Source organism: Hibiscus syriacus, unplaced genomic scaffold (genome assembly GCF_006381635.1).
Source record: "Hibiscus syriacus cultivar Baekdansim isolate YM2019G1 unplaced genomic scaffold, ASM638163v2 tig00004779_pilon, whole genome shotgun sequence".
Lineage (NCBI taxonomy): Eukaryota > Viridiplantae > Streptophyta > Magnoliopsida > Malvales > Malvaceae > Hibiscus > Hibiscus syriacus.
Genome location: NW_024062030.1, coordinates 684,269 through 710,243, shown reverse-complemented (window position 1 = coordinate 710,243; position 25,975 = coordinate 684,269). Strand labels below are relative to the sequence as shown.

The following is a 25,975-nucleotide window of genomic DNA, read 5'->3' as shown; positions in this document are numbered from 1 at the left end:
CTCTACTAACCGAGTATATAAGATAAATATACATATATTATACACACATAATTTAATGCCCCAAATTTTAATGTTTATATTCAATCAATTGAATTTGATTTTCTCGATTTGATTTTGATTTTTACAAATTTTATGAGAATATAAATTTGAAAGTAATTGATTTTTAATAAAATTTGTTTTTCAAAATAAGATCGTATATTTTAGACAAAATCAAATATTAATTATAGTTTAGTAATTGAATGATAACAATAATTGATTATCCATTTTGGCAGTGACAGTAAATTCATGCACCCAACCCCACAACCATTCTCCTTCTTCTTCAAACCCTCCACACTTGATTTCTCCATTTCTTTTTCTCCAACGCCGTTACATGCATTAAAGTATTCATCTTCCATGAGATGTCGTGCTAGCTATCTTGTTTAGAGGAATCCTAAAGCTGCTGTCCTTGTTCTCGTACCATTTTCTGCTTGGATTGTCATTATCATCAATATATATCGTACTTCTTGCAGCGGAGATCTGTCTGTTTTTTGTTTAGATGAGGATTTGAAGAGTGATTTCCTTGTTGTTAATGGCAGCTTGTGATTTGGTAGGTGAGAATGGAAGAGGTAGAAGAAACAATATCATCAACATCAACGAAGAAAACCCAGTGAGAAGCAGCGCCATGAGGAAGAGAATTGCTTCTGAGATTGCCGATAACCAGAGGTTCCCTCGCCGGACTCATCTTGATTCTTCCGATAACAACATGGCGTGCTCTTTCATGGCGGCTAATAACCCTAATCCACTCTTCAACTGCTCCACTATGAGTATGGATAATAATACTACTATTATCAATTCTCATAATTTCTCCGCCTTGACGTCAGCCGGGCCACCTGCTCTTTTATCTACAACACCCTCTAATTTTTCTGCTGTCGTCGACACCGTCTCCTCCTCTAGTCCTCGGCCTCCCGCCGTGTGTGTGTTCTCGGGTTTGCCTTTGTTTCCACCAACAGACCGAAATCGAAACGGAAACGCCAACATTTCCGCCGCTGTTACCGCCGCGTCCGCGAATAATTCCGTCCCTGTTTCTTTAACTCCGATCTCGAATTCTATGGATGATAATTCGGCGACGGCGTGGATAGATGGCGTTATACGGGACCTTATCCACACCTCAGCTAATGTTTCCATTCCTCAGCTTATTCACAACGTGCGGGATATTATTTACCCTTGCAACCCGAACCTCGCTGCTCTACTCGAATACAGGCTCCGTTCTTTAATGGATCCACTTGAACGGAGGAGAAAGGAGGCGCCGTCATTGCATCTGCCGGAGGTAACGTTGCCGAGGCACCATGGTCAACAACAAGGCTCCTCTGGGTTGACGCTTACCTTGGATTCCGCCGTAGATAATCTTCCTAATTGCTCCTTCACCGATTCCGGTGCTATGAATCAATACTTCAGTTGGGGAATAACACCAGTTCCGATATCTTCTAACAATGAGATTAGCAGTAGCCCATCGGCAACGACTACACCGCCGGTTCCATCGTTAAACCAACACCACCTTGCCGAGGAGCAGCCGTTGGTACAAGAAAACGCTTCCCCAGTCGAGAAGACAACGACTTCGACGCCGACGTCCACCGTTCAAGCAGTCCAAGCATGCGGCAGTAGAGACCGGAAAGAGGAGCTACGGCAACAGAAGAGAGATGAAGAAGGGTTGCACCTCTTGACGTTGCTACTCCAATGCGCCGAGGCGGTTTCGGATAATAACTTCGAGGATGCAAATAGGATGCTGTTAGAGCTCTCGCAACTGTCGACGCCGTATGGAACGTCGGCTCAGCGCGTGGCAGCGTATTTCTCGGAGGCTATCTCCGCGAGGCTGGTCAGTTCGTGTCTGGGAATATGCGGTGGACTTCCGTCGATTCCGGCGAGCCATACTCAAAAGATGGTGTCAGCTTTTCAGGTGTTCAATGGGATAAGTCCATTCGTTAAGTTCTCCCATTTTACAGCAAATCAAGCCATACAAGAAGCGTTCGAGAGGGAGGAGAGAGTGCACATTATAGATCTTGACATAATGCAAGGCTTGCAATGGCCTGGACTGTTTCACATTCTTGCTTCGAGACATGGCGGGCCACCGCACATCCGTCTCACGGGGCTAGGAGCCTCCTTAGAGGCCCTGGAAGCTACCGGTAAACGTTTATCTGATTTTGCAGACAAACTGGGGATTCCTTTCGAATTTTGCCCGGTAGCTGATAAGGTGGGGAACTTGGAAGCCGACAGGCTCAACATCAGCAAGACGGAGGCAGTGGCGGTTCACTGGTTGCAGCACTCGCTCTACGATATTACTGGTTCTGATACCAATATGCTATGGCTGCTTCAGAGGTGATTAACATTTTACGATTTATATTTGAAGTTTCATAATTACATGATTAATGCACATTCATTATGATTATACACATACATTAAGGCCGGAGGATCATGCATACACACACACACTCATGTCTTCTTCTGGGATCACTCACATAAATAGAAGCTATTTTGTTTGCATGTATTCAATGTCTGAAGCATATAACTGGCCTGTCCTTGTGACAAAATCTCTGTCATTTTAAGCGGTGTTTTGTATATAATTTAGCATAAATTACAACTTTTATTAAACAGTTAATTCATCATGTTATTTACTTATTGAAGATTTTTTTTTGTAATTTAATATATTTTTCCTTATTAAGTAATTAACCACGTAAATAGATTATAGAAATTAAGATTACTTACGAAGTTTTAGTAGGTGACAAAGGCCAGCAGTACCTTGTTATTTTGATATTACATTGAATTTCTCTATGCCTGTGATCTTTTTAAAGTATTTTTCCCGTAATTTTGTATGAAGTTCGTCTACTGTTATTTGTTATGTAATGTCTAACACTAAAATTATGCAATGAAATTAGTATAATTCAATAACTCAATTTAAGAATATTAGAATTTAAAATGCTATAATTTGATTAAAATTAATAATTTGTAATTTAACATAAATTTTGTTTTCAGGTTGTTAATTTAATGATTAAAATTTTAATTATCTTAATTTATAACATTTAAAAATTTAGAATAGCGTTGATGTATATATATATATAATGTAAAGTATTGTAATAATAATAACATTAGCAATTAATCGATGAATATATATGACCTAACAAGAGCTGTTGTGTTGATGATGAATATAATACCAACGTGTGTTTGGGATTCAGATTGGCGCCCAAAGTAGTGACGGTAGTAGAACAAGACTTGAGCCACGGCGGGTCATTCTTGGGAAGGTTTGTGGAAGCCATACATTATTACTCCGCCCTGTTCGATTCACTCGGAGCAAGCTACGGCGAGGAGAGCGAGGAGCGGCACGTGGTGGAGCAGCAGCTACTTTCGAAAGAGATACGAAACGTGCTTGCACTAGGTGGCCCTTCCAGGACCAGCGAGGAGGTCAAGTTCCATAACTGGAGGGAGAAGCTGCAGCAAGCGGGGTTCAAGCCAATCTCCCTTGCCGGTAACGCCGTCACACAGGCCACGTTGCTCTTGGGAATGTTCCCCTCCGACGGTTACACCCTGGTTGAAGACAACGGTGCACTCAAGCTCGGCTGGAAAGACCTTTGTTTGCTTACCGCTTCTGCTTGGAAACCCTTTCATGCGACCACTACCGCCGCTGCTGCCACGACGCTACACCGCTAGCTTGTTTTCTCCTTTTTTTTTTTCCCACTATGTTTCTTCTTAATTTTCTCTGCCCTTTGGCCATTTATATGTTTGTATGTCTTTAACTTGTTAACGGTGCTAATGCTTGAAGGGATCCACTCTGTTGTGCCCCTTTACGTTCACATTTTGTATTATTATTATGAGATTACCATATGGTTTTTCTCTTTTGCTAAATGAATCAGAGAGGTCGTTGTTTGTTTAGTTTAGTAATTAGTAGTAGTATTTATTACTGCTTTCAATTCAAGCTATTAGTGAACGAAAACATATGAGGCTTCCCCTCCACCATTCTAATTTTATTTCACCTACTAAAATTTCTCGAGTGCTTGGAGGATTTTTAACATAATTTTTATCTCATCGAGTTAAATTCAACATGCAACAATGAAGCATCTATTTTTGACATTTCGTTCTTGGAATAATAACTGGAGGTAATTTTATTCGATCTTTAATTGCTTTTATACTTGTGTATGTTTACAAATGGCACATTAGAGTTTGGACTCTTTAATGAATCGGATCCCTAAATTAGAGAAAAAAATTGAAATTTATTTCATTCATTACAAAATTCTTATTATTATTTTCATTAAAAACATCGAACTTTTTACCATTCAAGCATTGATCCTATGCTTTATCATTTCATGATGTAAAATGGAATGCACATGACAACAACTAAATAAATGGAGATAGGCGTTTCAACCTTGTTTTCTTATTTAGAAAAGATGTAGAAAACACCAAAGGTTATAAAATGTTCTAACCTGCTCACTTTGGCTTAAAAATAGGTTCAATTGTCAAACCAGAAACAATCAACGAGTTGAAAAGAAACGATAATTGTAGTCATAATTGTCAAACGAGTAAGATCCATTGGTTAGACAATTGACAATTGATGGAAGATGTAAAAAGTTTATTAAGAAAAAGGGCAGGAAAACATGTGCACACATTCTCTTAACCCGTAGTTCCCAATTATGGCACCCTTTTGACTATTATCTGCATGACAAGTCTCACTACCCCCCTTATTGCTGTTTCAACCTTTCCATCTATAAACCGAAACACATTTAGAACATGATACTATGTGTGGCAAAACGACAACCATGTTTTTGCCAAAATTCAAAAATGCCATTTTACCCATTTCTCCTCTCTTCACTTACAAATATCATTCAATGCGCGGTAATCCGACGAGTGTTAGTTCGGTTGGTATTGTTACTATTGCTACAACCTAGAGAGACAGTAAGGTGAAATATGTTTAAACGTGTAATGTTCTCTAATTGAAGGGTTAATTAGTGAAATAGACAAAAAATAATAATGAAATAGTAAAATCCAAAAAGAAAAAAGAAAAAAATGAAGGGCATAATAGTAATACCACATTCAGTTGCCACCAGCAAGTCAGCAACCATGGATGCATGTATTTTCTTGAACTGAGAATGGCCATTGAAATTGAAAACCCTTGGAACAGATGCAAATCAAGCCCTTCTCTATGTATGTTAATTCACAAAGGCAGATAATGAATGTTCACTCTCTCTGTGTGTATTCTTCAACAATCACTTCAATACCCCAAATCCATCTTCCCCTATCAACTGTAGCCACCCCCAGAGGTTTTGGAGTCCTTTCTTTTATTTACTGAAAGTTTCAGAATACATACATATATATTGCACCCTTCGAGGTCATCGCAGCTACACTTTTTGTTGCTAGCTAATACCCTTCAAAACTCTATAGCTCGGTGTCGGAATTCTCACCGGCCCTCAAATTTTCCAAGGATTCGAAGTGTCAACCCCACCACTGGCTTATTATGGATTTACATTGCATTCATTCAGAAAATGATTTTCACGGTTCAGAAATTTCTTCCAGTAAACCTTATATTTGGGAATTCCCAGCTCAAGCCAAGGTTTCATATTTCCATTATAGTGCAACACTGAAGCTTTCTTGATGCTTTGAATACTAATCCCATAGTCGTGCCCAAGGCCTGATATAATCCACTCGCTGTCAAGAGCGTAGATTAGGTCCTGAAAAGTAAGCATGCTTGCCAGAACAGATGATTCCTCCTTCACGCTCACCTGTTGTCACCGTAAGAAATGAAAGTCAACGCTGTGAGTTTTCCTAGTTTAATTATTGCAGCTCTGCATCGTTCTATGTCAAATGGATTTAGGTTAGAGGTTGAGTACAGTCGTGCAAAATTAATGTCATTTTTAAACAGTGTTGCAAATGTAATTGAACTGATATGAGATATTATCTACGTAACATTCACTGACCTTTTTCACCAACTCCCAGTAGGTTTCAGAAATGCCTAGCTCTCTCCACCTGACCAGATCAATTACGTTCAATCCAGACATCCACGAGCATGAATTTTCGTTGAAGCTGCTTTTTCCCAAATAACTCTTCAGCTGACCCAATCTCACAGAGCAAATTTGGACAGCACCCATCGGTTTCTGTCCCATGTTAAGTTTCCAGAGTGTTGACAAGTCTTGCCGGACAACAACATCATCGTCCAAAACCACTACTTTTTCCAAGTGTTTGAATACCCCGGGAAGAAGATAATGAGAATGAGAAAAAATGGATATGTATTGTGTTCTATTATGCATTGCTGGTGTTTTACCACTGTTGTGAAAGGAAACTCGAAACTCCAGAGGTGAGTTCAGGTGAGATAGAGTTGTTTTATCGGAGTAATCCAGAATAAGCTGTTCAATATTCAACACCTGAACCACAGCATCCTTGAATGTATTCCTGAGGAACCAGTATTTCATTGCATAGTAATTCTGTCCATCAGTCAGCACGTGAAAAACCTGGTTCGTACTGTCCTGAAATATTGCAGGATAACCAGTCAGTCCCGCCGCTAAAATTCTGACGTAGAACAATGAAATGATATCAAAGAAAGACTAAAACACACCTTTGCATGCATAACAGTTGAGTTTATTACAACTGATGATGCAATGACGTTACTTGAGAATATAACATAGTGTTGTAATGTTGGATCATAGAATTTTTCTGTCAGCTCTTTATTGAATGAATCGTCTTTGAAATATTCTACAGTTAGTCTCATATACAGGCAGTGATGGCTCTTGGGCATCGTCTGGACTGCAAGTTGGTAGAGGAAGGCACTCTGCTTCATGTGGAAATTAGCTTCATCCTCGGTTAGGTCAAATATTTGTCTCAATTTCTTGTCAACATTATTACAATCTGCAGTGACTGATTTGGCTCTGGCTATTGTAGCTTCTATTCTTTCCGACTTCTTTTGAATCCTGATACGAACCAAATAAAATAGACTTGGTGCTGAAGCATCAAATATAAACATTCTGGTGATTCAAAAGAACACAAGATTACTGTGACCGCTATTTACTCAACCAATCTACCAAAAGGACTGACTTAGGGGAGAGAGAGAGAGAGCTTTTTTTTTTGGGTGGGGGTTGATGGTGGAAGAAAACTGCATGACAAGCCAGAATGATATTTAGGCCGCTAATTGAGAATTCCTAATAACAATTTCAGTTAAACTGCCTATCGTAAAATCTAGATATGGCACATATGGCATTAAAATATAAGGCAAGATATGGCACCCAATTACTAAAAGATTGATCTAAGTAAGCTACAAGATAGAGCCTCTACTCCTGCATCAGGACAAAAGCAGCATAAAGGAGAGAAAATGAACAAACAGATCTGACTACAAAAGAACAAATTGTCCATATATTGCATCTGTGTAAAACTTAATGTCCATTTTTTACTATTCCCGGATTCAATAAAATGTCCAGTTTCCCTAAATGAAAATACATTTTTCCAATGTTTCCTTTTGGTGAAATACTAACTTAAGGTGGCTCCTCTAGTTTTTCCAGCACTTGAAGGGTAAAAGTTGGGAAGGACAATTACCTCATTCCTAAAGCTTCATTCTATAGTGGAATTTCAAATTGAAATGGAGTACAGCATTTCATTGCAAACTAACATTTCTAGTTAGTAAATGAATCAGTATCCTCATGGTATCAAACCGGGAGTAGTTGGTCTTATTCATGGAATTCTATGTAGTGAATGACGCACCATAACTTACCCTGGAGGAAGATCCGCATCTGTAGTACTTTCACTAAGGACACGCTCTAGTTCTTGAATATTTAGTTTCAGTTCTCGAGACAACTTGTTCTGGGCTGGCATTTTTGCAACACTGGGAAAATATGCCCTGGCTACAAAAAGCTGGTCCTTCAATTTCTTCATTGTGGAATCTTTCATGTCTTCCCTATTTTCTTCTTTCCAAATGCAGTAGCTCCCATATTTCAACTCACATAATCCCACACTTACATCAATGCCACCTTTAATTCCTGCTTTACCACTATCTTTACTAATCTGCGAGAGAGTCAAATTATTTAGAGATGCTATATAGTACTAAAAGAATTTACTAAATAGCATGTAACAAACTTTTGAGAAAATGCATACATTCTTATTGCTGAGTGGTTGCAGCACAACTTGAGGCGGAATTGGAATACCTGTTGAATATTAAAAAAAATGTTCCAACCAAAATTTAATATAAGGAAATGGTTAATTATTAAAGGCACAGTTAAGAAAACCGAGCTCAACCATACCTTTCTTCTTCTGACTTTTACGTGTGGCATTTGTACTGCTGGTTTCATTTTTAGCTTCATGTACAATGTGTTTAAGAATATCCTAAAGTGAAATAAAGAGAGTTAAAAGCGAACATGACTGAACATGACATATAATCATGATCAAACGAACACAAAAGAGGTAATTTTGAGAGCCTAATCAGGAGTCACAAGGCACTTGGAATATGTGTACCTTAATAACATAACACATAAAAGTTCAGCACTATTATTAAGGTGGTTAATTGCTAACTGTAAAAACAGGTTAAGGTATTCACATTAGATTACAAATTAATGGATAAAAGGAGGAGATGCTACTACAAACATGTGTTAATGCGTAAGTGACAAAAATTAGGGGATCAACTACTAAAATGATGTAGACTACAAAATGAGTTTTTATCCAATCTCTTAATCCCAAATAATTAGGGAACATATGATTAACCACAAGTTTTTTAGCACAAACCCAAGAGAATATACCAGAAAATATAGATGTACCCTTAGGCCATATATTTTTATCTTCACACCCAACAGATGCAGAATATGGCAGACACTACTACTAATGGCTGCAAAATTTAAATTTCTCCAAATTATTAGATGAATCAAAATTTCAGACACTAGAAGCAAAGTAAAGAATCTCTACCCAGAGTTAATACGCCAAATCATAGTTTTTGCTCATTATGCTGTTTGATTTGAAAAAAAAAATTCTTATTTCCTGCCCATTGAGCAAAAAGCTCTAAATTGACCCTGAATATTGGGTTTCAAAAAGGTTGGTATGGCCTAACCCATACTTTAAGCATAAGCAAGTCTTAGATAAAATGATAAACTTACAGTTCTTCTGTTGGGATTCCATTTATGGAATTCAGTATATCTTGGTTTTGCCCCAAACCAATACATTTAATTCTTTGTTTCATCTTTGCTTAGATTCTTTTGTTTAGGCATTAATAGTTATCAAAGATAAAAAAAAGAGCCAGTGATTAGTTTGAAATAGAAGTGTAACATGAACAAAAATGAAAGACTCTTCATGAACTTTTTGGCATGTGAAATTTCAATTCAAGTGAGACTTTGAAAGAACTTGGGTGAAGAACAATGATAAGCAATGAAGTTACAGCGTCATAATATGAGATGCAAGCTCTCACCAAAATTAGAAAATACTTTCTCTGCACAATTCAATGACATCATATTGTCTTTCACCTTTATTGAACTCCCATTCATTCTTATTTTCTTTTCGAATAGAGAACCAAACATAAATCTATTTTATTTGAAATATGACTGAAATATTGAGGTTCTTGATCATACGGTTAAAAAGTTTGTTCATTTCATTTTGTCCTTACACAATAAAGATACCAATCAAGTGGTGAAAAAAGGTTCTATTCTACCTTGTCTTATCTGTCTCAAATTAACTGAACAAGGATTTAACTTCATTTTCCATACTCACTTCTCTTAGTATCATTCATGGATTACAGAACACAATATAATAATACCAGTGCTACATCGGTTCCTTGACCATAGCATCTATAGTCTTGATGAAAAAGGAAATTGTGCGAGGACAGGGGATAGGTAAATTTTGAAACTAGAAGTTTAGATGCCTGCATGTATTTTTTGTCTTAAGCCTCAGTAATTGGTAAGAGACTAATTTTCAGTACTTAAGCCAAAAGAAAACATGTCCAAATTTTCTGCAAATCAGTCTCTATAAATGTATATCCCCAAACAATCTACAGCTAGCACAAGAATATAGCAACTTGACCATCATCTTATAATTCTGTAGCAAAAAAAAAAACTCAAGCTTCATCAACACCAATTATATATGCTAAAAATTCAAAGCATCATATTTCAGAAACAATACACACATTAAGGAGCATCATGAAAAACCAACCTTAGGTAGAGTAGGTCCTAATTTTCTCACAAGGTTATCTACATGTCTTGTACGATCCCCCTATAAGAAAATTCAAAGCACTGATTATTACGACTAAATAGTTTCATCGGAAGATAAAAATTGATTAGCTCATTTACTACTTTAACTTGATGTTTCATTATTTTCTGGATTAAATAATGCATTTGCATTAGAATCAGGAAAAATAAACTACTTACCGAAGGTGAATTGTGTGGAAGAGGCACAAACCCTGCAGGCATAGATAAAGCGCAAATGAAAACGAGTAGAACATAGATGAGTGAGTACAATTAGAGATCTGGTTCAAATTGCTAAAGAAAAAGACTGAGTGAAATCTAGATCTACAAATCCGACTCACGATTGCATACAATGACCTAGTAGGAAACAATTCTAAAAGGATAATAGATTTGATAAAAGGCACCTGGAGAGTGAAATCCATTGTGTAGGCCAAGCAAGAATCCAAGGTGAACCAGCATTGATAAGACCACAAGGAAGAGAACGCCAAAGGCCAGACCTCTCCATCGCCGCTTCGCGGGACCAACTCCACCACCACCTTTCATTTCCTTCCTTTCCTCACCTTCAATGCTGCGATGATTCTTGTTGTAATTTGGAAAATTGGACAAAATAACGATATTATTTACGAATTTCAGTGGAGATGCAGAGACATGGCAAGGCAGCTGCTTTTCTTCGTCAATCCAGTTGCCTCCGCTCTCTAACGGCTAACGGAAACCGCTATTATTGAGATTCCTGTATCTGTGGCAGCTTCTCTTGTGATTTGTGGTTGAGATTAAGCCGGTGGTGCTACGGTTGCTGAATCTTCCTCGTCACTCGTCAGTCTCGTGTACGCATCGCATTAGTACCAACTGTAATAATAGGCCCAAATAGGCTCGAGTTTTCAAAATATAAGAGATACTCACTCAGTGCAGCAAAAGAGGGGGGGGGGGTGTTGGCGCAATGTCAATGACAAGTGGCGACGAAACTAGCTGTACGTGGGAGATGTACATTACCACATTTGCCACCATTATCTCCCTTTTATAATCTGTATTTGATGGCGATGTTACCATGTATGTACGACCCTAATTTTAAACTTGTATGTTTGTTAAATAAGGAGAAAGTTGTTGCTTCAACTTATCAGCCCAAATAGATAACTGAATACAAATTAGTTAGAGATTATGACTAATTTATCCTTTAAAAATTTAATTAGAACAAAATTTTACTTGTACTAAGTATCAAAGCACATCTTAGAATATAAACTCCACCCGACATCATCTAGTCAATCAGATTAAATCCTGAAGATGTAGATCTCAGATTACATTTATAATAAACATATACTACGATCTAGCAGTACTAGTAGAAGTAGAGTGGGAACAGTAAGCTGTAAATTGTTTGTTGGTAGAAAATGTCATTCATTGTCCTTTAAACCTAATATGAAGATCTGGTCCATAATCTTCTGCTTCTGGGGATGGCAACGGGTCGGGTTCGGGCTGGGTATTGGTCTCCCATCCACGTTCCCATTTAAAAAAATCGTACCCGTTTCTGCTTAAAAAATCACGGGAATTTAAACGGGATCCCCATCGGGTAATCGGGGAAAATCACGGGGAAACGAGTATCTTCGTTTAGCATAAACGGTTATTTAAACGGGTATCGGGCCGGGTATCAGGCCGGGTATATATATTTAAATTAAATACATAAATATTATATGTATTTTTTAATTTAAATTAAATTTATTAATATTATATATATATAATTATTATTTTTAATATTTATTAGGTCGAGTAATCGGGATAGGGATTACCAAACCCGTCCCCGTTTAGCATAAACGGTTTTTCTCCGTCCCCAAACCCAACCCGTTTAATTCAATTTTTGATTTTTCCCGCCGAGTTCAAGTTTTTTTGCCATCCCTATCTGCTTCTGCTTCTGCTATGTTTATAGGCATAAAGTCCAAGAGAAGAGCCATCAATGTTCAAACCAGCACTTTCATTTAATCTTTACCATAATTATATGTGATGCTACCGTATGCTCTACGTCGTGAGGCCTAACGCATGTTGTTGATTTCTCAATAGTTAAGGGAAATGTTGTTCTTTCTTGAGATTATAAGTTTAAGTAATTGCATTGTAATCGCTCTGAATTATTAAAAAATTATAATCAAATATTACATTCTAATCGCTCGGAACTATTAAAAAATTGACACAATTAACTCTAAAGATAATACTGTTGATTTAAGACATTATGAGAAAAAATATTCAATTTAAAATTATATTGATTATTAAAGAGATTCGGTGCGATTAATCTAAAAACTAATTAATAATAAAAAGATTATTTATGATTATAATCTACCAATAAATAAAAAGGGTAATTACAAATTTTTATCACTTAATTTTCTTTTATCTCCTATTATGAACATTAAAATTTAAAAATAAATACTTATTAATATTTTAATTTGATCTTATTTTGCTTACTCAAGTATTAAATTAGAGATGAGAAAATGGCATGGTAGCCATGTATGTTGACATTGAATGTTATTTGTTCATATTAGATTCAAGTGTCATCCATGTCATTTACACATTTTTAAATTTTACTTTTTTCTCTAAAGATAAAAATTTTATAACTTAATCATTATGTCACGTTAATGCTGAAATCACCATTTTTTAATGTATTTACCGACCACTTAAGACACTAACAAACTCGTCTCAACATATTGTATCATTCTATCAATTTATTTTTTTTAATCACTTTGAAACTCAAAACTCAACCAAAAACCTAAAATTTGTGAAACTTTAAATCACTTCAATCTACACTTTCTAGCATCCAATTAACGTGGAATTAAGATACGCGTAACTTTTCTGGCCAGGTTTTGGGCGTGCTAGCAGCGACTTCACCAGGATGTGGAGAGGCGGGGCTTGCTGAGATACATGCTTTCATTGTCGGACTCCGACTTGCACAAGAGAGTCCTTTGACTCAAGTGATCTTTGAGAAGAATTTGGCTATGCTGTTTAATAAGGTTACTCGCACAGTGACTGATTTGTCTACTTTAAATTTCCATCTTCATGATGCGTGCCAGATTTTGACAAGTAATGTGGATTATGTCGTTCAGCTTATTTCTCGTGATTGTAATAATGTGGTGTAAGAGTTAGCCTCCTAGGTTCTTCGGTTTGGGATTTGTTGTAATTTGACTCGGTTTGTCTCAAGATAATTTCTATGGTTGTATTGACTGATAATAGTTTATGGTAATATATTTTGGGTACTCTTTTTCCCTAATAAGGGTTTTTAATGAGGCATGTTTATTTTAAAAATATATATATATACAATACACTGGGAAAAACTGCCGAGATAATGCATGCGGGAAACGTTAATTCCCAAAATAATCTACTAAGACTATTATTTCCCCAAATGGGGTGTTTGCTACATATAACATGTAAAGGTTGGGATCTCTCGGCGTCATTAGGGAAAGGGTTTAGGTTGTCTCGATGTCTTCAGCTTACATTGGTTCAAAGGATCTCTTGGCGTCTTCAACATAAGAATTTCCATGCATGAAATGGAATGCTCGGTGTCTTATATGCAAATTATACGTTGTTTGGCAGCCATGGCTTGCATTCATTCAAAGGATTTGTCGGCGTCTTTAACACAGAATATCCATGCATGAAATGGATTGCTCACCGTCTTCTAGGTTCGTTCAAAGGATGTCTCGGCGTCCTCATTGATAAAAATTCCAATCAAACTTGGATTTTCTCGACCTCGACGTGAGCAGCTGATGCTGCTGAAGCTGGTGTATGTGGGGCATGTCGACATGAGCAGAGAAGGTGCAGGATCTTGCATGCATGCATGCATTGGGATCTCTCGGCGTCTTCTTCATATTTAATGGGAGATGTCTCGGCGTCTTGTGCATGCAGGATCTCTCAGCGTCTTCTTCAGCCTTGGGGGTGGAGTTCTCGGCGTCTTCTTCATCAGCATTGCATGCACGGGCCGCCAATAATTCAATGCAATGGACGTTTATAAGAGGGTTCGATTATGGAATTCATATGAGTTAGTTTGAACACCAATAATTAAATGTCAATAATTAATCGAATTAATCATAATGTCAAAGAAAAATTTATATAAAAGCGTATATTTTATTAATGCAAAAAGCATTAGGGCCCAAGATAACATTAAACAAAAGTATACATAAAAGCATTAATTTTATAAAGTAGCACTACTAAACAAAAGCATTAAGAAAGGTAACAGGAACTATATTTATTATATAAAAGTGAATCATGCACGCAATAATGTAAACGAAAATGTTGCATGGTGTAGGGGATGAATCGGAAATCACTCCATGATATGCGACATGTGAAGCAATAATGGTGTTGTTAATGCACTGAATATGATTTATAAATAGGAGTCAATGGTGTTTGGGAGAGTGAGTGTGAGTTCGAGGAGAAGTTAGCAGAGAAGAGAAGAAAAACTTATATGTTCGAGAGTTATTTCGGGAAAAAAGGAGAAAAAAAGTTCGAGCAAATGAAGAAATAAATTGAATATTTAGTAAGTTTTATTTATTGCTCCATTATTTTTTATTTTTAAATAGAAATTAATTAGATAAATTTTTTTTATTTTAAAGAATGAACTATATTTATGATTTTGTTATTAAGTAATAACTCGAGTATGTTAGTGGTTGGTGATTATTAATTATCCATTAACATCTCGATAAGTTGGTGGTTGCAGGTTATTAATTATCCATTATAATTATGAATGTAATTTATTCTGAATATCTATATTTTTACGTGTAGAGAAAATGAGCAACAAATTTTTCACGATTGTCCATTTAATGGGCATATGATGGAAAATGAGGTCGGAGTTATTTTTCAGTCTGAAGCACCTATAAATATGATGCTTAAAAGGGACATCACATTTGTAGAGATGAAGGCGAGGATAGAAAGAAAAATTTGTGCTACTATTGATGGTTTGAGGTATAGATTTATAGTATGTCCCAATCCGGTCAGGTATGCTACAATACCAGTTAAAGAAGATGATGATATAATAGCTATGGTTGAATTACATGACTCAACAAATATTCCAATTATTGAGTTATTTGTTGAGTTGTGTAATATATCTAATGTGCCTGGGTCATCGAGAAATGCAGTTGGAACTTCATCTCAAATGGGTTTCGAGAGACAGTTCGATAACCCGACATATAGGTCGATGAACAACTTTGTGGCGATGTTGAAAAGTGCAAATGAAGTTGGTGGAACATCTGGAGCCGCACAGTATGACGCTGAAAACCGATGGGAAGAAATACTTGAAGATTCCGGTGAAGATGAAGAAACTGAGGAACCTCATTTGGCTAAGGATGACGTCATGTTCGATGGTGATGAAACTGATATCAATATTGGTGAATATCTGACACCGTATCAACCTACCCCTCATATGCAGGAGATTGATTATGAAGCAATGAGGGCACCTGAATTCCCAGAGATGCCACATTTAACTTCAGGCTACATGATTGAATCGTCCGATAACTCTGGTGAATTATCAACTTTACATTTGATGTTAATCTTAAACATAAACTCTTTCACGTTATTGTGCGCCAACCCCGTTCTTTCTATTTTATGCCTCCATCTGTATACCAATCAAAATAAAATTATGTAATTATTTTTCATTTACAAAATATTCTTTATTTAATTTAAGATAAAATTACCTTCCGGCAAGAGGAAAGTCAACTGCAGTTCGGCTAATCGGTGTTAACCATGGAATTCTGTACCACGCCCACGATTGTAATAACATCGTGCATCCACTGATTTCAGTCGTATACGCATCATTTACAAGTAATGACGCCTTGCACATCTCGCGATACAAGAACGCCAATATTGCTGATCCCCAGCTATACTGACGGGTCATAAAGAAGTTCTCCAAAAACGGAAGATATTGTATATGGACAAGATTACTGGATTTATCCGGCATCAAGATTCCGCTGATCTACCGTAATATATATGCTCAAGTTGCATATATAATGTCTTGTTCACTACAATGAGGATCGAGCTTAAACTCATTTGACAATCAGGATAATCTCAGTTGTGACCCTTTTGCTATATCTTTGTCTGGTACCTTCCCAAGGTAACGCTCACATATTGCAAACACGTCAAGATCGATATTTCCCACCACTTCCATTCCATTTATAGGAACCCCGAGTTGTAAAGCCACATCCTCCAAAGTGATTGTATATTCACCACATGGAAGATGAAAAGTATGAGTTTCTGGTCTCCACCGTTCAATTAATGCATTTATCAAACCGGAGATCAACCGAAATTCTCTTACAAAAACAACATCATAAAAACCAACTATTTTCAAATTATCAACAATACATTGATCTGGTATCTCACAGTTGATAAGTTGAGGATGAAGGACTTGTTGTTCATCATCCTGCAAATTGTTAATCCATGTAATTAGAATTAATTCACCGTTCTCAAATAAAAAAAATAAGTCGATCATATTACCAGTTCTCCCAAATGACTCGATATATGTCGACCATCTAGCCTCAAAAGAACATTTTCTTCTGCCATGTTTCAACAAATCTAGACAAAAAATTTAAATATTACACTCAAATATTACATTGTTTTATTCAAATAATCAATTGCATGTTATCTACTTTAATAAAAAAATAAAAATAAACATCAAATATAAAACGATCAACCTTTGCAAGTGGAGCTTAAATCGGTTATTACTTCATTTTCGTCTGTCTATTACTCATCAGTCTCACATGAATTTTCAAGCCTTACTTTCTAATTTACTCCAATAACCTTTTCCTAATTACAAATTGGTTCTTAATATTTTAAAACTTTGTAATATAATCTCTAAATTTATAAATTCTTTCAAATTGAACCAATTAAGCATATTAATACTAAATTCCAGCATAGTATACCAACTTTTAATAATTTACATCTTATTCCTTAAATTTCTCAAAGTTTGCAAAATGGTCCCTATAACTTTACAATGGTCCAAAATGGTCCAAAGCTTATTTCAAATTATGTAACAACATATACATCATTATTTCGACGTATGTAATAACATATAATCATAAAATTAGTAAATGTTGAAATGAATATTATTAGATCCATATGAAACACCAAACCTATAAAACAAGAAGAAAATGAGATATAGGGCTTAGTTTAAATTACCTCAAATTTTTGAGGACGATGATGGATATGCCTCACTCTTTTTGCTTCGATGTCCTCCCTCTCACTCACTCTCTTTGCTTGCCAAGCTTTTGTAATGATAATCTAACAATGAAGAAAGACGCTGAGCCGAACACTCTTATAAACATGTTTCCAACACATCTCGTGCATGCATTATTATGAAGAAGACGTCGAGACATCCTCCTACCATGTGAAGAAGACGCCGAGTACTCCACCCCAATTTGAAGAAGACGCCGAGTAATCCTTTAATGATTCACATGCATTCTTCACGATTCAGCAAACGCCTAGGCCCCATACAGCTCTCTGCTCGCCCCGTGATATTTCCCTACTCACCCGTGAATTCCCACAGCCCCACATGCAGAGCTCCCACTGCCAACCAGGGCCACATGCACAGCTCCCACTCTTAACAACACTATAAGACGTCGAGAGATCCGTTAGTGAATCCCATACCTCTGAAGACGTCGAGAAATCTTAGTTTTCTGTAGCAAACACCCCATTTGGGGAAATAATAGCATTACAACATTATTTTGGGAATTAACTTTCCCCATTTGCATTAACCTGACAGTTTAGCCCAATTCACTTATTCTTTTTTTCAATTTCCCCAAGAATATATTTTATTGTCAAGAAATAAAAATAAAATGTGAAATTTTTCACACACAAAGAATCATTTTTAGAGTATTTCATATATTTTATATAAAAAAATGTCCAATCATAATGTTATTAAGTATTTAATGATAAAATGATTAAAATAGAAGTAAATCTAAAGTTAAGTGAGTAAATTAAAAAAATTGATTTTAGTGACTAAAATAAGAATGAAGAGAAAGTTGAGAGATATAGTTTGTAATTTACTCTAATAAAAAAGGGAAAGGGCTGTGGTGGAGACATGTCTCTTCGACTTTGAGATTAATATTTAGGGTAAACTATAAATCTAGTACCTAAATTATTATTTTTATTTTGTTTTAGTATTTAAATTTTCATTTGTTTTAAAACCATATATAATGTTTAGTTTATATTTCATTTTAGTCCCTGTAATTAAAAAATTTAACAGAATTATTGCAACATAGTATTTTTATGAGTAAATGACATCATTCATCACTTAATTATCTTCTTACTCCTATTTTGATCATTAAAGTTTAAAAACTTTCAATTTAACTGCTCAACTTTCAAATTACTCATGATTTAATCACTCTAATTTATTTGATTAATAATTTTTGTGACATGACATTTTTAATATTATTATTTTAATAAATAATTAAAATAAAAAAAATTAAACTTGAAAGTTATAATGATTAAATTAAGAGTAAATTGAATGTTAAGTAATTAAATTAAAAAATTTAAGCTTCAGTGATCAAAATAAGAATGAAAAGATAATTAAGTAATTAATGATGTAATTTACCCATATAAATATCATTGTAGTAGTTCCTTTAAATTTTTAACGTTGAGATACCAAAACGAAACATAAAATAAATATTAGATATAATTTTAGAACAAATAAAAGTTTAGATGTCAAAACAAGATAAAAGTTTAGGTGTCAAAACAAGATAAAAGTTTAGATACTAAACATATAACTTACATTAATATTTAAGTGTAAAATCAAGGGATTGCGGATGGAGAAGAAGCGGTTGTAGATTGAAGGCAGGGATCCAATTTTGAAGTGTGCAAAAGTAAGGGTTCTCTTTCCCTCAACGATTTCTCTTGCTTTTCTCTGAGGTATTCCCTATGTGCAAGCTTTTTCTTCCTTATCAATTCCATATGTTTTCTTGTATGAGATGGGTTTTTTTTATAATTTATTTTTGGTTCTCGAGGCTCCAGCCCAGGTAGATTCCTTGTGTTCTCATCTGTTCAAGCGTCATGGCTTCAAAGCGGATTTTGAAGGAACTCAAGGATTTGCAGAAGGATCCACCTACTTCTTGCAGTGCAGGTATCATCTCAATTTCTATATATTTAATACTTGCTTTTTATTATTTGCAGTTGAGTTTTATGTTCTGTGTTTTGGGTTATTTATGGTCAGGCCACCCTTTAATTTTCCCCAATTGCGTCATTTGTTTTAGCTTATGAATGAATGGATTAAATTCCTAACAAGTTTTTTCTGCAAATTGCTTCGTAATTATATATTTGCACACACAAGCTTGCTTTTATCCGATCTCGGTGCTTATCTCTGAAACTTTCTTCTCATGAATGCTGGTGTATCTGAAAGTTATCTGAAACTTTCTTCGTAATGATTGGGATGCGATGTGCTGCTGTTATTATGGTATAAATGTTTATTTCCATCTGCTTAGAAAATTGAGTGCTTGCGTTGATTCTTGGGTATAGTTAAGTGGCTTTTAAGCCGTGACCCACTCTCAGGTTTGAGGATGTTTCCGGATTACGAGTCATTGCCATTATTTGCGAATCATTATTGTTGAGGGATCTTCAAATTCCTTTAGGGAAGGCTGTGAAGTGCCGTCCCTCTAACAACTGATCGAACCCCCAACAATCGGTACTGTATTTGTGGGGTGTCTGTGCTCAGTTTAAGCCTCGGGATTTGGTCTACTGTACTCCTGAAGAGGGTGTTACAAGTGCCCTTTTGGGTGGTTGAGATAGCCACAGGCGACCCACCAAGGAAACTACATTGTTTTGCACTTGGTGGGGTTTGAACTCTTGTTCTAAGTCAGATAGGAGATTTGTTGGGTAATATGGTACCACTTGTGAATATTATTGTGCGCCTGTAGTAAGTTTGTGAGGATGCATTCTTCCTCTTCTTTTAGTTAATAAAAGGATAGTGGTTAATGGTCATATGTAGGAATGGACCGAAGGGCGGCGGGTGGGGCAATCACCCCCTGAAAATTTAAAATTACCTTATATTTTAGATTTTTTCTATGTATTTTCTATTGAAAATCTGTTTTCATCCCCTGGAACTTTATAAGTTTGTCATCTCCGAAATTTTTAGAAGTTCGTCCCCCTAACATAAATTTTGTGTCCCTCCCTGGTCATATGCATCGATGGATGTTATTTAATAACCTTTGACTGCTTTGCATTGTCTGTAATAGGTCCTGTAGCAGAAGACATGTTTCATTGGCAGGCAACAATTATGGGCCCCTCTGATAGCCCTTATGCAGGAGGTGTATTTTGGTTAATATTCATTTTCCTCCTGATTATCCGTTCAAGCCTCCTAAGGTATTATACCGTACCTCTTCGTGGTATGTTTGAAAAGACAGTTTTTAGTGGTAATATACTCTTTTAATGGTGATGCCAATTTTTTTTGTTTAGGTTGTGTTTAAGACCAAGGTCTTCCATCCTAACATTAACAGCAATGGGAGCATTTGTCTTGATATCCTAAAAGAACAATGGAGCCCTGCACTAACGATTTCCAAGGTTTGACCATGCCCCATTTAACATTATGTGGTAATTCTAGTACGTTATACAACTTGCATTTCTATGAGAAGATAAAATGAAAATGGCACTTTGCAACAGTTTTGTTCTTCAATGGGTAAAATGACTGTCTATTGGTTGTAGGTCAGACTTGTGCTTCAATGAGTCTCGATGCATTCGCATAAACTTGAACCAATCACTGCTTTTATTTTTGTGAGTTTGGTTTTATGTCTGGAGATTGATTGATAAACATCATAATCCATGACCCAAAGACTGACCTTCATCAAATTCAAATGAATCGCACTGGGAATATATATACACCTTATACCACTTTCGATGATGAACTGTTCTATCAGTATCACTAGTCCTTTCTTGCTTTGACTCTGCACCGCTGTTGCTGCTTATTGGAATTTTAAGTAAATTTGGTCAAAATCAATAGAGTTTGTTTCAAAATAGAATTCCTTGTAGAAATACTAACTCGAGTGCAAATCAGGTTCTGCTGTCTATCTGCTCACTGTTGACTGATCCTAACCCTGATGACCCTCTTGTTCCGGAGATCGCTCACATGTATAAGAATGATCGGGCCAAGTATGAAACTACTGCACGCAGCTGGACCCAGAAGTATGCAATGGGTTGATGGTGGTTAGCATGTAATACTCGCGGGTTTTGTACGTCATCGGGTGTTTTATCTTTCTTATATCTTGTTCTGGGAACAGGGATTGTGTTTTCCTAAAGGAATTTGTTATGGTGTTTATACATTTCGACATTGGAGATACAAGAACAGGGCACCTTGCATTCCAAGTAAAACAAAACTTGTTATGATCGTGCTGAATGTTCTGGCTATTGTTATGAAAGCATTTTGTGCCAATTTAAATTTATAATTTCCGTTCTTACAAGAATGGAAATGGACAATCTCTCTCTATCTGTATACGTCTTCTTCTGCTGCTGCTGGCAATGCCAGGTGACATCAATGAGCAACAGGTCTGTGTATGAATGAATGATGTAGTTTTTGGTTGTGGTTATGGTTGCATGGCACTAATCTGAAATGCGAAAGGTTTTTGGGTAAATCTAAAATCTTCATATGGAATTGTACGCATAAAAGTTTGGATCATGGAAGCAGGATTAGTGATGAAGTTTGAGTTCTAAAATAAGACTCTAATAACTCAAAATTTTAGTAATTAGTGGATTGATTTTTAAGTTTTAGTTGAACCTTCTAACTCTATATGGTATATGCATGCCACATAAAAAATTTGAAGATATATTGTATATAGTTATAGAAAAATCGTTTAAATTAAAATCAGTTAGTATAATAGCATTGTAAACATTTAAAATTAAATTCAAATAAAAACTCGAATAACTTGATTCGAAACAAAAAAATTCAAATAAAAATTAAAGTTATAAAATATGATTTTTAAACAATCAAATACTCGTAGTCATACCTAAACAGGATGGTGCGGTGCAATTTATATGAATATGAGAATATGGAGGCCAAGTAATTGTATTGTAATGTTCAGCTGTCACACTTTTACTTTTGCATTTAGTGCAACAGCTGGTTGTACCCATGTCCCAACCAACGCCAACTGCCCCCATCTACGTCGTGCCAGCTTATCCCGATATTCTTTCCCATGTGAAACATTTCGGCTAATCAATCAATTTTGTGAATGGAAGTTGAACAACATGAACCCCACCCACATGGATCCCTATTCCTACGTTACCACATTGCTTTAGCCCTTTCTCAACATTCAACAAAACGACACCAATGGTGTGGAACCATACCTTGTTTTCTATATATAACTTATCAATGGAGTGGAAGCAAACACACACACTCTTCACCAAATTTTAGATACACATCGCAACTGGTTTTGATCAAAACAAATATATATTAATAGATCAAATGAATACAACAAAGAAAAAAAAATGGATTCCAATGATGTCAATGGCCCTTGTCATGGCCATTGCTGATGTCGAATGCTAATTTAACGCCCCTTTGGGTTCATGATCTGTGAGAAAACAGCACTTGGTGTTAACCCATCGGAGTCTGTACTAGCGAGACTTTGACCGCCGATGCTCATACTCATACTCATTCCGCTACTCCTCGAATCGGTTATGTTACCATCGAAACCGGGGGATGTGTTACAATCTTTCTTGACTTTACATGTTATGTCATCGTATGTCCCTTCCTCGATGTCCATTCCACTGATTCCCTTGCCACTCTCTTCCGCACTCTCTTGTAGTTGCAAGGCGAACTCCAAGTTCCACAGCACATCGCCCATCGACGGTCTATCGATCCCCTGATCAGACACGCACTTCATCGCTGTCTCAGCAAACTTTTTGAAGCATTCTGGTGCTATCTTTCCTTTAAGATAAGGATCAATGATTTGATCAAGGATGCCTTTCTTGTGACAATGTGGTGCCCATTCTGCAAGGCTCACTTGCTCCTTTGGCAGCGTGGGATTCAATGCCGGACGAGCGCAAAGGATCTCGAACAGGACGACCCCGAATGAGTAGACATCGGATTTATCGGTTAGCTGTTGCCGCCTGAAATATTCGGGATCCAAATAGCCAAAGCTACCCTTCACGACGGTGCTCACATGAGTATGATCCAATGTAGGGCCTGTTTTCGACAAGCCGAAATCGGAAACTTTTGCTACCCACTTCTCATCGAGCAGAATGTTTGTTGTCTTGACATCACGGTGAATGATCGTGTATTTGGCACCGGTGTGGAGATAGTGCAAACCGCGAGCAGCCCCGATGCATATTTCGAGCCTCTGCTTCCATGGAAGAGGGGGCTTTTGTGTTTTGTAGAGATGTTCACGCAATGTTCCATAGGCCATATAATCATAAACTAGGATCATCTCACCTTTCTCTTCACAGTAACCGATCAACGAAACAAGGTGGCGATGGCGGAGCTTGGAAAGCATTTCAATCTCGGTCTGGAACTCATGTACACCTTGATCCGATAGCGGATTGCCCCGTTTGATTGCGACTTTAGTAGTCCCACCATCAATTTCACCCTTGTAAACTTTGCCAAAACCTCCCAACCCAAGGAGCAAAGCATCATCAAAGTTGTTTGTGGCAGCCTTGATCTCCGCAAACGAGAAGTGGCGGCAAAGGTTCGAAGGCAGGGAGGAAGCATAGCTCCCCGTGGTAGTTGTCTTTGCTGAACCTGCTGAGTGTGAATTTCCATACAATGAAAGAGGAAGCCATCCTGAAGGACCATCACTTGTGCTTGTGTCCTTCCCATGCCTACGACGCAAAGCAATGAAAACACAGAAACCGATTACAAGCATCAGGACCACCCCACCACAAACTCCACCGGCAATAATCACCGTCTCATTCTTAGAACGACCTGTATCAGATGGTAAAGCCAACGAAGGATTCACTGTGTCCTGTTTCGGACCAGGGATAGGATTAGGCCCTGCAAGGTTGTTGTTCGGATCATTTATCTTGAATATCTCCACACCATTTAAGATTGCATCATAATACTGAGGCTTGTTAGTCTTGTCCGGATGCAGCGCAAGCCAAAGATCCTTCTGAGAATTCCCACCGGGAACAACCACAACGTAATCTTTATACATCGGAACATCGACTTGTTCCGCCATGCCAATCACGTCAACCCCTTGCTCGGCAGTTTGATTATTGAGGAAAACATCAAACACTCTCTGATTGATCTTAGTAATATTATCAGTAAATTCACAGAAATGTAACCTCACCAAGTAAGAGAATCCAGAATCAATGCTGAATAACCATGTCAAATTGTAGTTTTCGTTTATTTGAGCATTCGGCCCCATCGATCTAGCCGTCGTGTAAACACCCGTCGGAGCGATATATGTCGGCATGGTCCCGTAATCAACGGTGACATTCGGATCAGCAGATGCAGAAACACCAAAGGCAGCACCAAAAAGGTACGGTTGATCATCGTACCAAGACCGGAAAAGACCCGTATCACCGGAAGGCGAGATATCGTTTCCGCCAACATTCAACCTATAAACGTTCTCCAGAGCCGTGGTGTTATCAATGGTGAACGGAGCTTGTTGACCAACGACCGGCACCCCATCGGGATTACTGTAAATATCAGGCATTGACAATACCTCGATTCCATTCACAAACGCATACTCGTTACTGGAAGAGGGACTAAACGTTAAGTTCAAAAAATCACCGTCGACATTAACGGAGTACTCCTTGACAACGAAAGCATAATTCAAAGCTTCACTCGTTTGAGCGGCGCTGAAATTCTTGAGCAGAGTAAAGGAACCGCTAGTGACTGAAAACAAACCATTGGTTGCATTTTGGCCGTCGTATGAATTAGCGTAGAAATATAATCTTACAAATTTCCGGCCGGCGATCACCGGGAAACTGTAGGTGAAGTTGGAGCGGAAAACGCGGGCCGTCAAGTACGGAACTTCAGGTACCGCGGGATCTTGCGTGGCGGCTCGAGAAATGACTGAGTTACTGGTTCCAACAAGGAACTTGGACCCGATATCCGGCGTCCACTTTCGATTATCGTTGTCGGGTAGCTCGGCTTTTTCGCCGCAGTTTAGGAGGATTTTCTCGGTTGGTACATAGTCAGCAGCTGAGATGAGTTGAAATAGAAGCAACAAGGAGGCGAAAACGGCGACTTGCGTCGGAAAAGGTGGATTACCAGCTGAGTTCCTCATGGACTCAGTGAGTCTAAACTAAGTTCAGAGAAGGAGAAGATTTGATCTTTGAGAACAAATGAAAAAAAAAGAATCAAATTGAAACCCAGAATTCCTCAGCTAAAAGAGATTTGAGATTCAAAGGACAAAAGGTAGCTATTTGAGAAACGAGAGATAGAAATGGAAGACGATGGCTATAGAGAAGAGAGAGAATAATGGAGGCTTGAGGTTGAAGGAGAAGAAGCATAACCGACCGCCCTTTCTACTTAATCAATTTGATTAAAAATATTTATATTTATTAGTTGCATTCTATAATTGATTGCAAATTCAACGTTCAATTAGTAGCTGTATCTGTAGCTGTAGCTGTAGCTGTAGCCTGTAAGCTTAGCTTAGAAAGAAAGAAAAAGCCTTGAATGATATCTTCACAATCTTTTCTAAAAAAAGATAATATACCTTTTTAGTTTTTATATTTAATATGATTCTTAAATTGATAAAATAAAATTAATTTGATTTTTTAATTATTGAAATCAAATATTAACTATAATAACAATTTTTCTTCTATGAACAAAATTAAAATAGAGAAAAGTATGTTTTCTATTTTTTAAAATTCATTGTATGTTACCTGTCATTAATGATCATTCTTAAAGAATTATATTAAAGAAAAAAGTACATTAA

At 36.9% G+C, this 25,975-nt stretch overlaps 4 protein-coding genes and 1 pseudogene across 4 annotated transcripts; 2 read left to right on the top strand and 3 right to left on the bottom strand.

The window, feature by feature from the left end:
* The first annotated feature begins 527 nt into the window (after positions 1-527).
* LOC120198690 (protein SCARECROW-like) lies at positions 528-3,678 on the top strand. The gene is made up of 2 exons (XM_039199969.1): positions 528-2,352; positions 3,207-3,678. The coding sequence occupies exons 1-2, from the start codon at positions 569-571 to the stop codon at positions 3,676-3,678; spliced, it is 2,256 nt and encodes a 751-aa protein (XP_039055900.1). The 5' UTR covers positions 528-568.
* A 1,296-nt stretch (positions 3,679-4,974) lies between these two features.
* On the bottom strand, positions 4,975-11,022 carry LOC120198689 (probable galacturonosyltransferase 7). The gene is made up of 9 exons (XM_039199968.1): positions 10,568-11,022; positions 10,347-10,378; positions 10,132-10,191; positions 8,244-8,325; positions 8,098-8,147; positions 7,718-8,007; positions 6,572-6,923; positions 5,937-6,482; positions 4,975-5,741 (listed from the first exon to the last, which is right to left on the bottom strand). Exons 1-9 carry the CDS (start codon positions 10,704-10,706, stop codon positions 5,475-5,477), a joined length of 1,818 nt encoding a protein of 605 aa, XP_039055899.1. The 5' UTR covers positions 10,707-11,022; the 3' UTR covers positions 4,975-5,474.
* A 5,154-nt stretch (positions 11,023-16,176) lies between these two features.
* Positions 16,177-17,700, bottom strand: LOC120197659 (serine/threonine-protein phosphatase 7 long form homolog). Its single transcript, XM_039199101.1, has 4 exons — positions 17,646-17,700; positions 17,500-17,555; positions 17,295-17,396; positions 16,177-16,539 (listed from the first exon to the last, which is right to left on the bottom strand). The coding sequence occupies exons 1-4, from the start codon at positions 17,698-17,700 to the stop codon at positions 16,177-16,179; spliced, it is 576 nt and encodes a 191-aa protein (XP_039055032.1).
* A 1,196-nt stretch (positions 17,701-18,896) lies between these two features.
* LOC120198688 lies at positions 18,897-21,685 on the top strand (annotated as a pseudogene).
* Positions 21,686-22,426: 741 nt separating this feature from the next.
* On the bottom strand, positions 22,427-25,412 carry LOC120198686 (receptor-like protein kinase FERONIA). Its single transcript, XM_039199966.1, has one exon. It carries the CDS (start codon positions 25,319-25,321, stop codon positions 22,640-22,642), a length of 2,682 nt encoding a protein of 893 aa, XP_039055897.1. The 5' UTR covers positions 25,322-25,412; the 3' UTR covers positions 22,427-22,639.
* Positions 25,413-25,975: the final 563 nt, after the last annotated feature.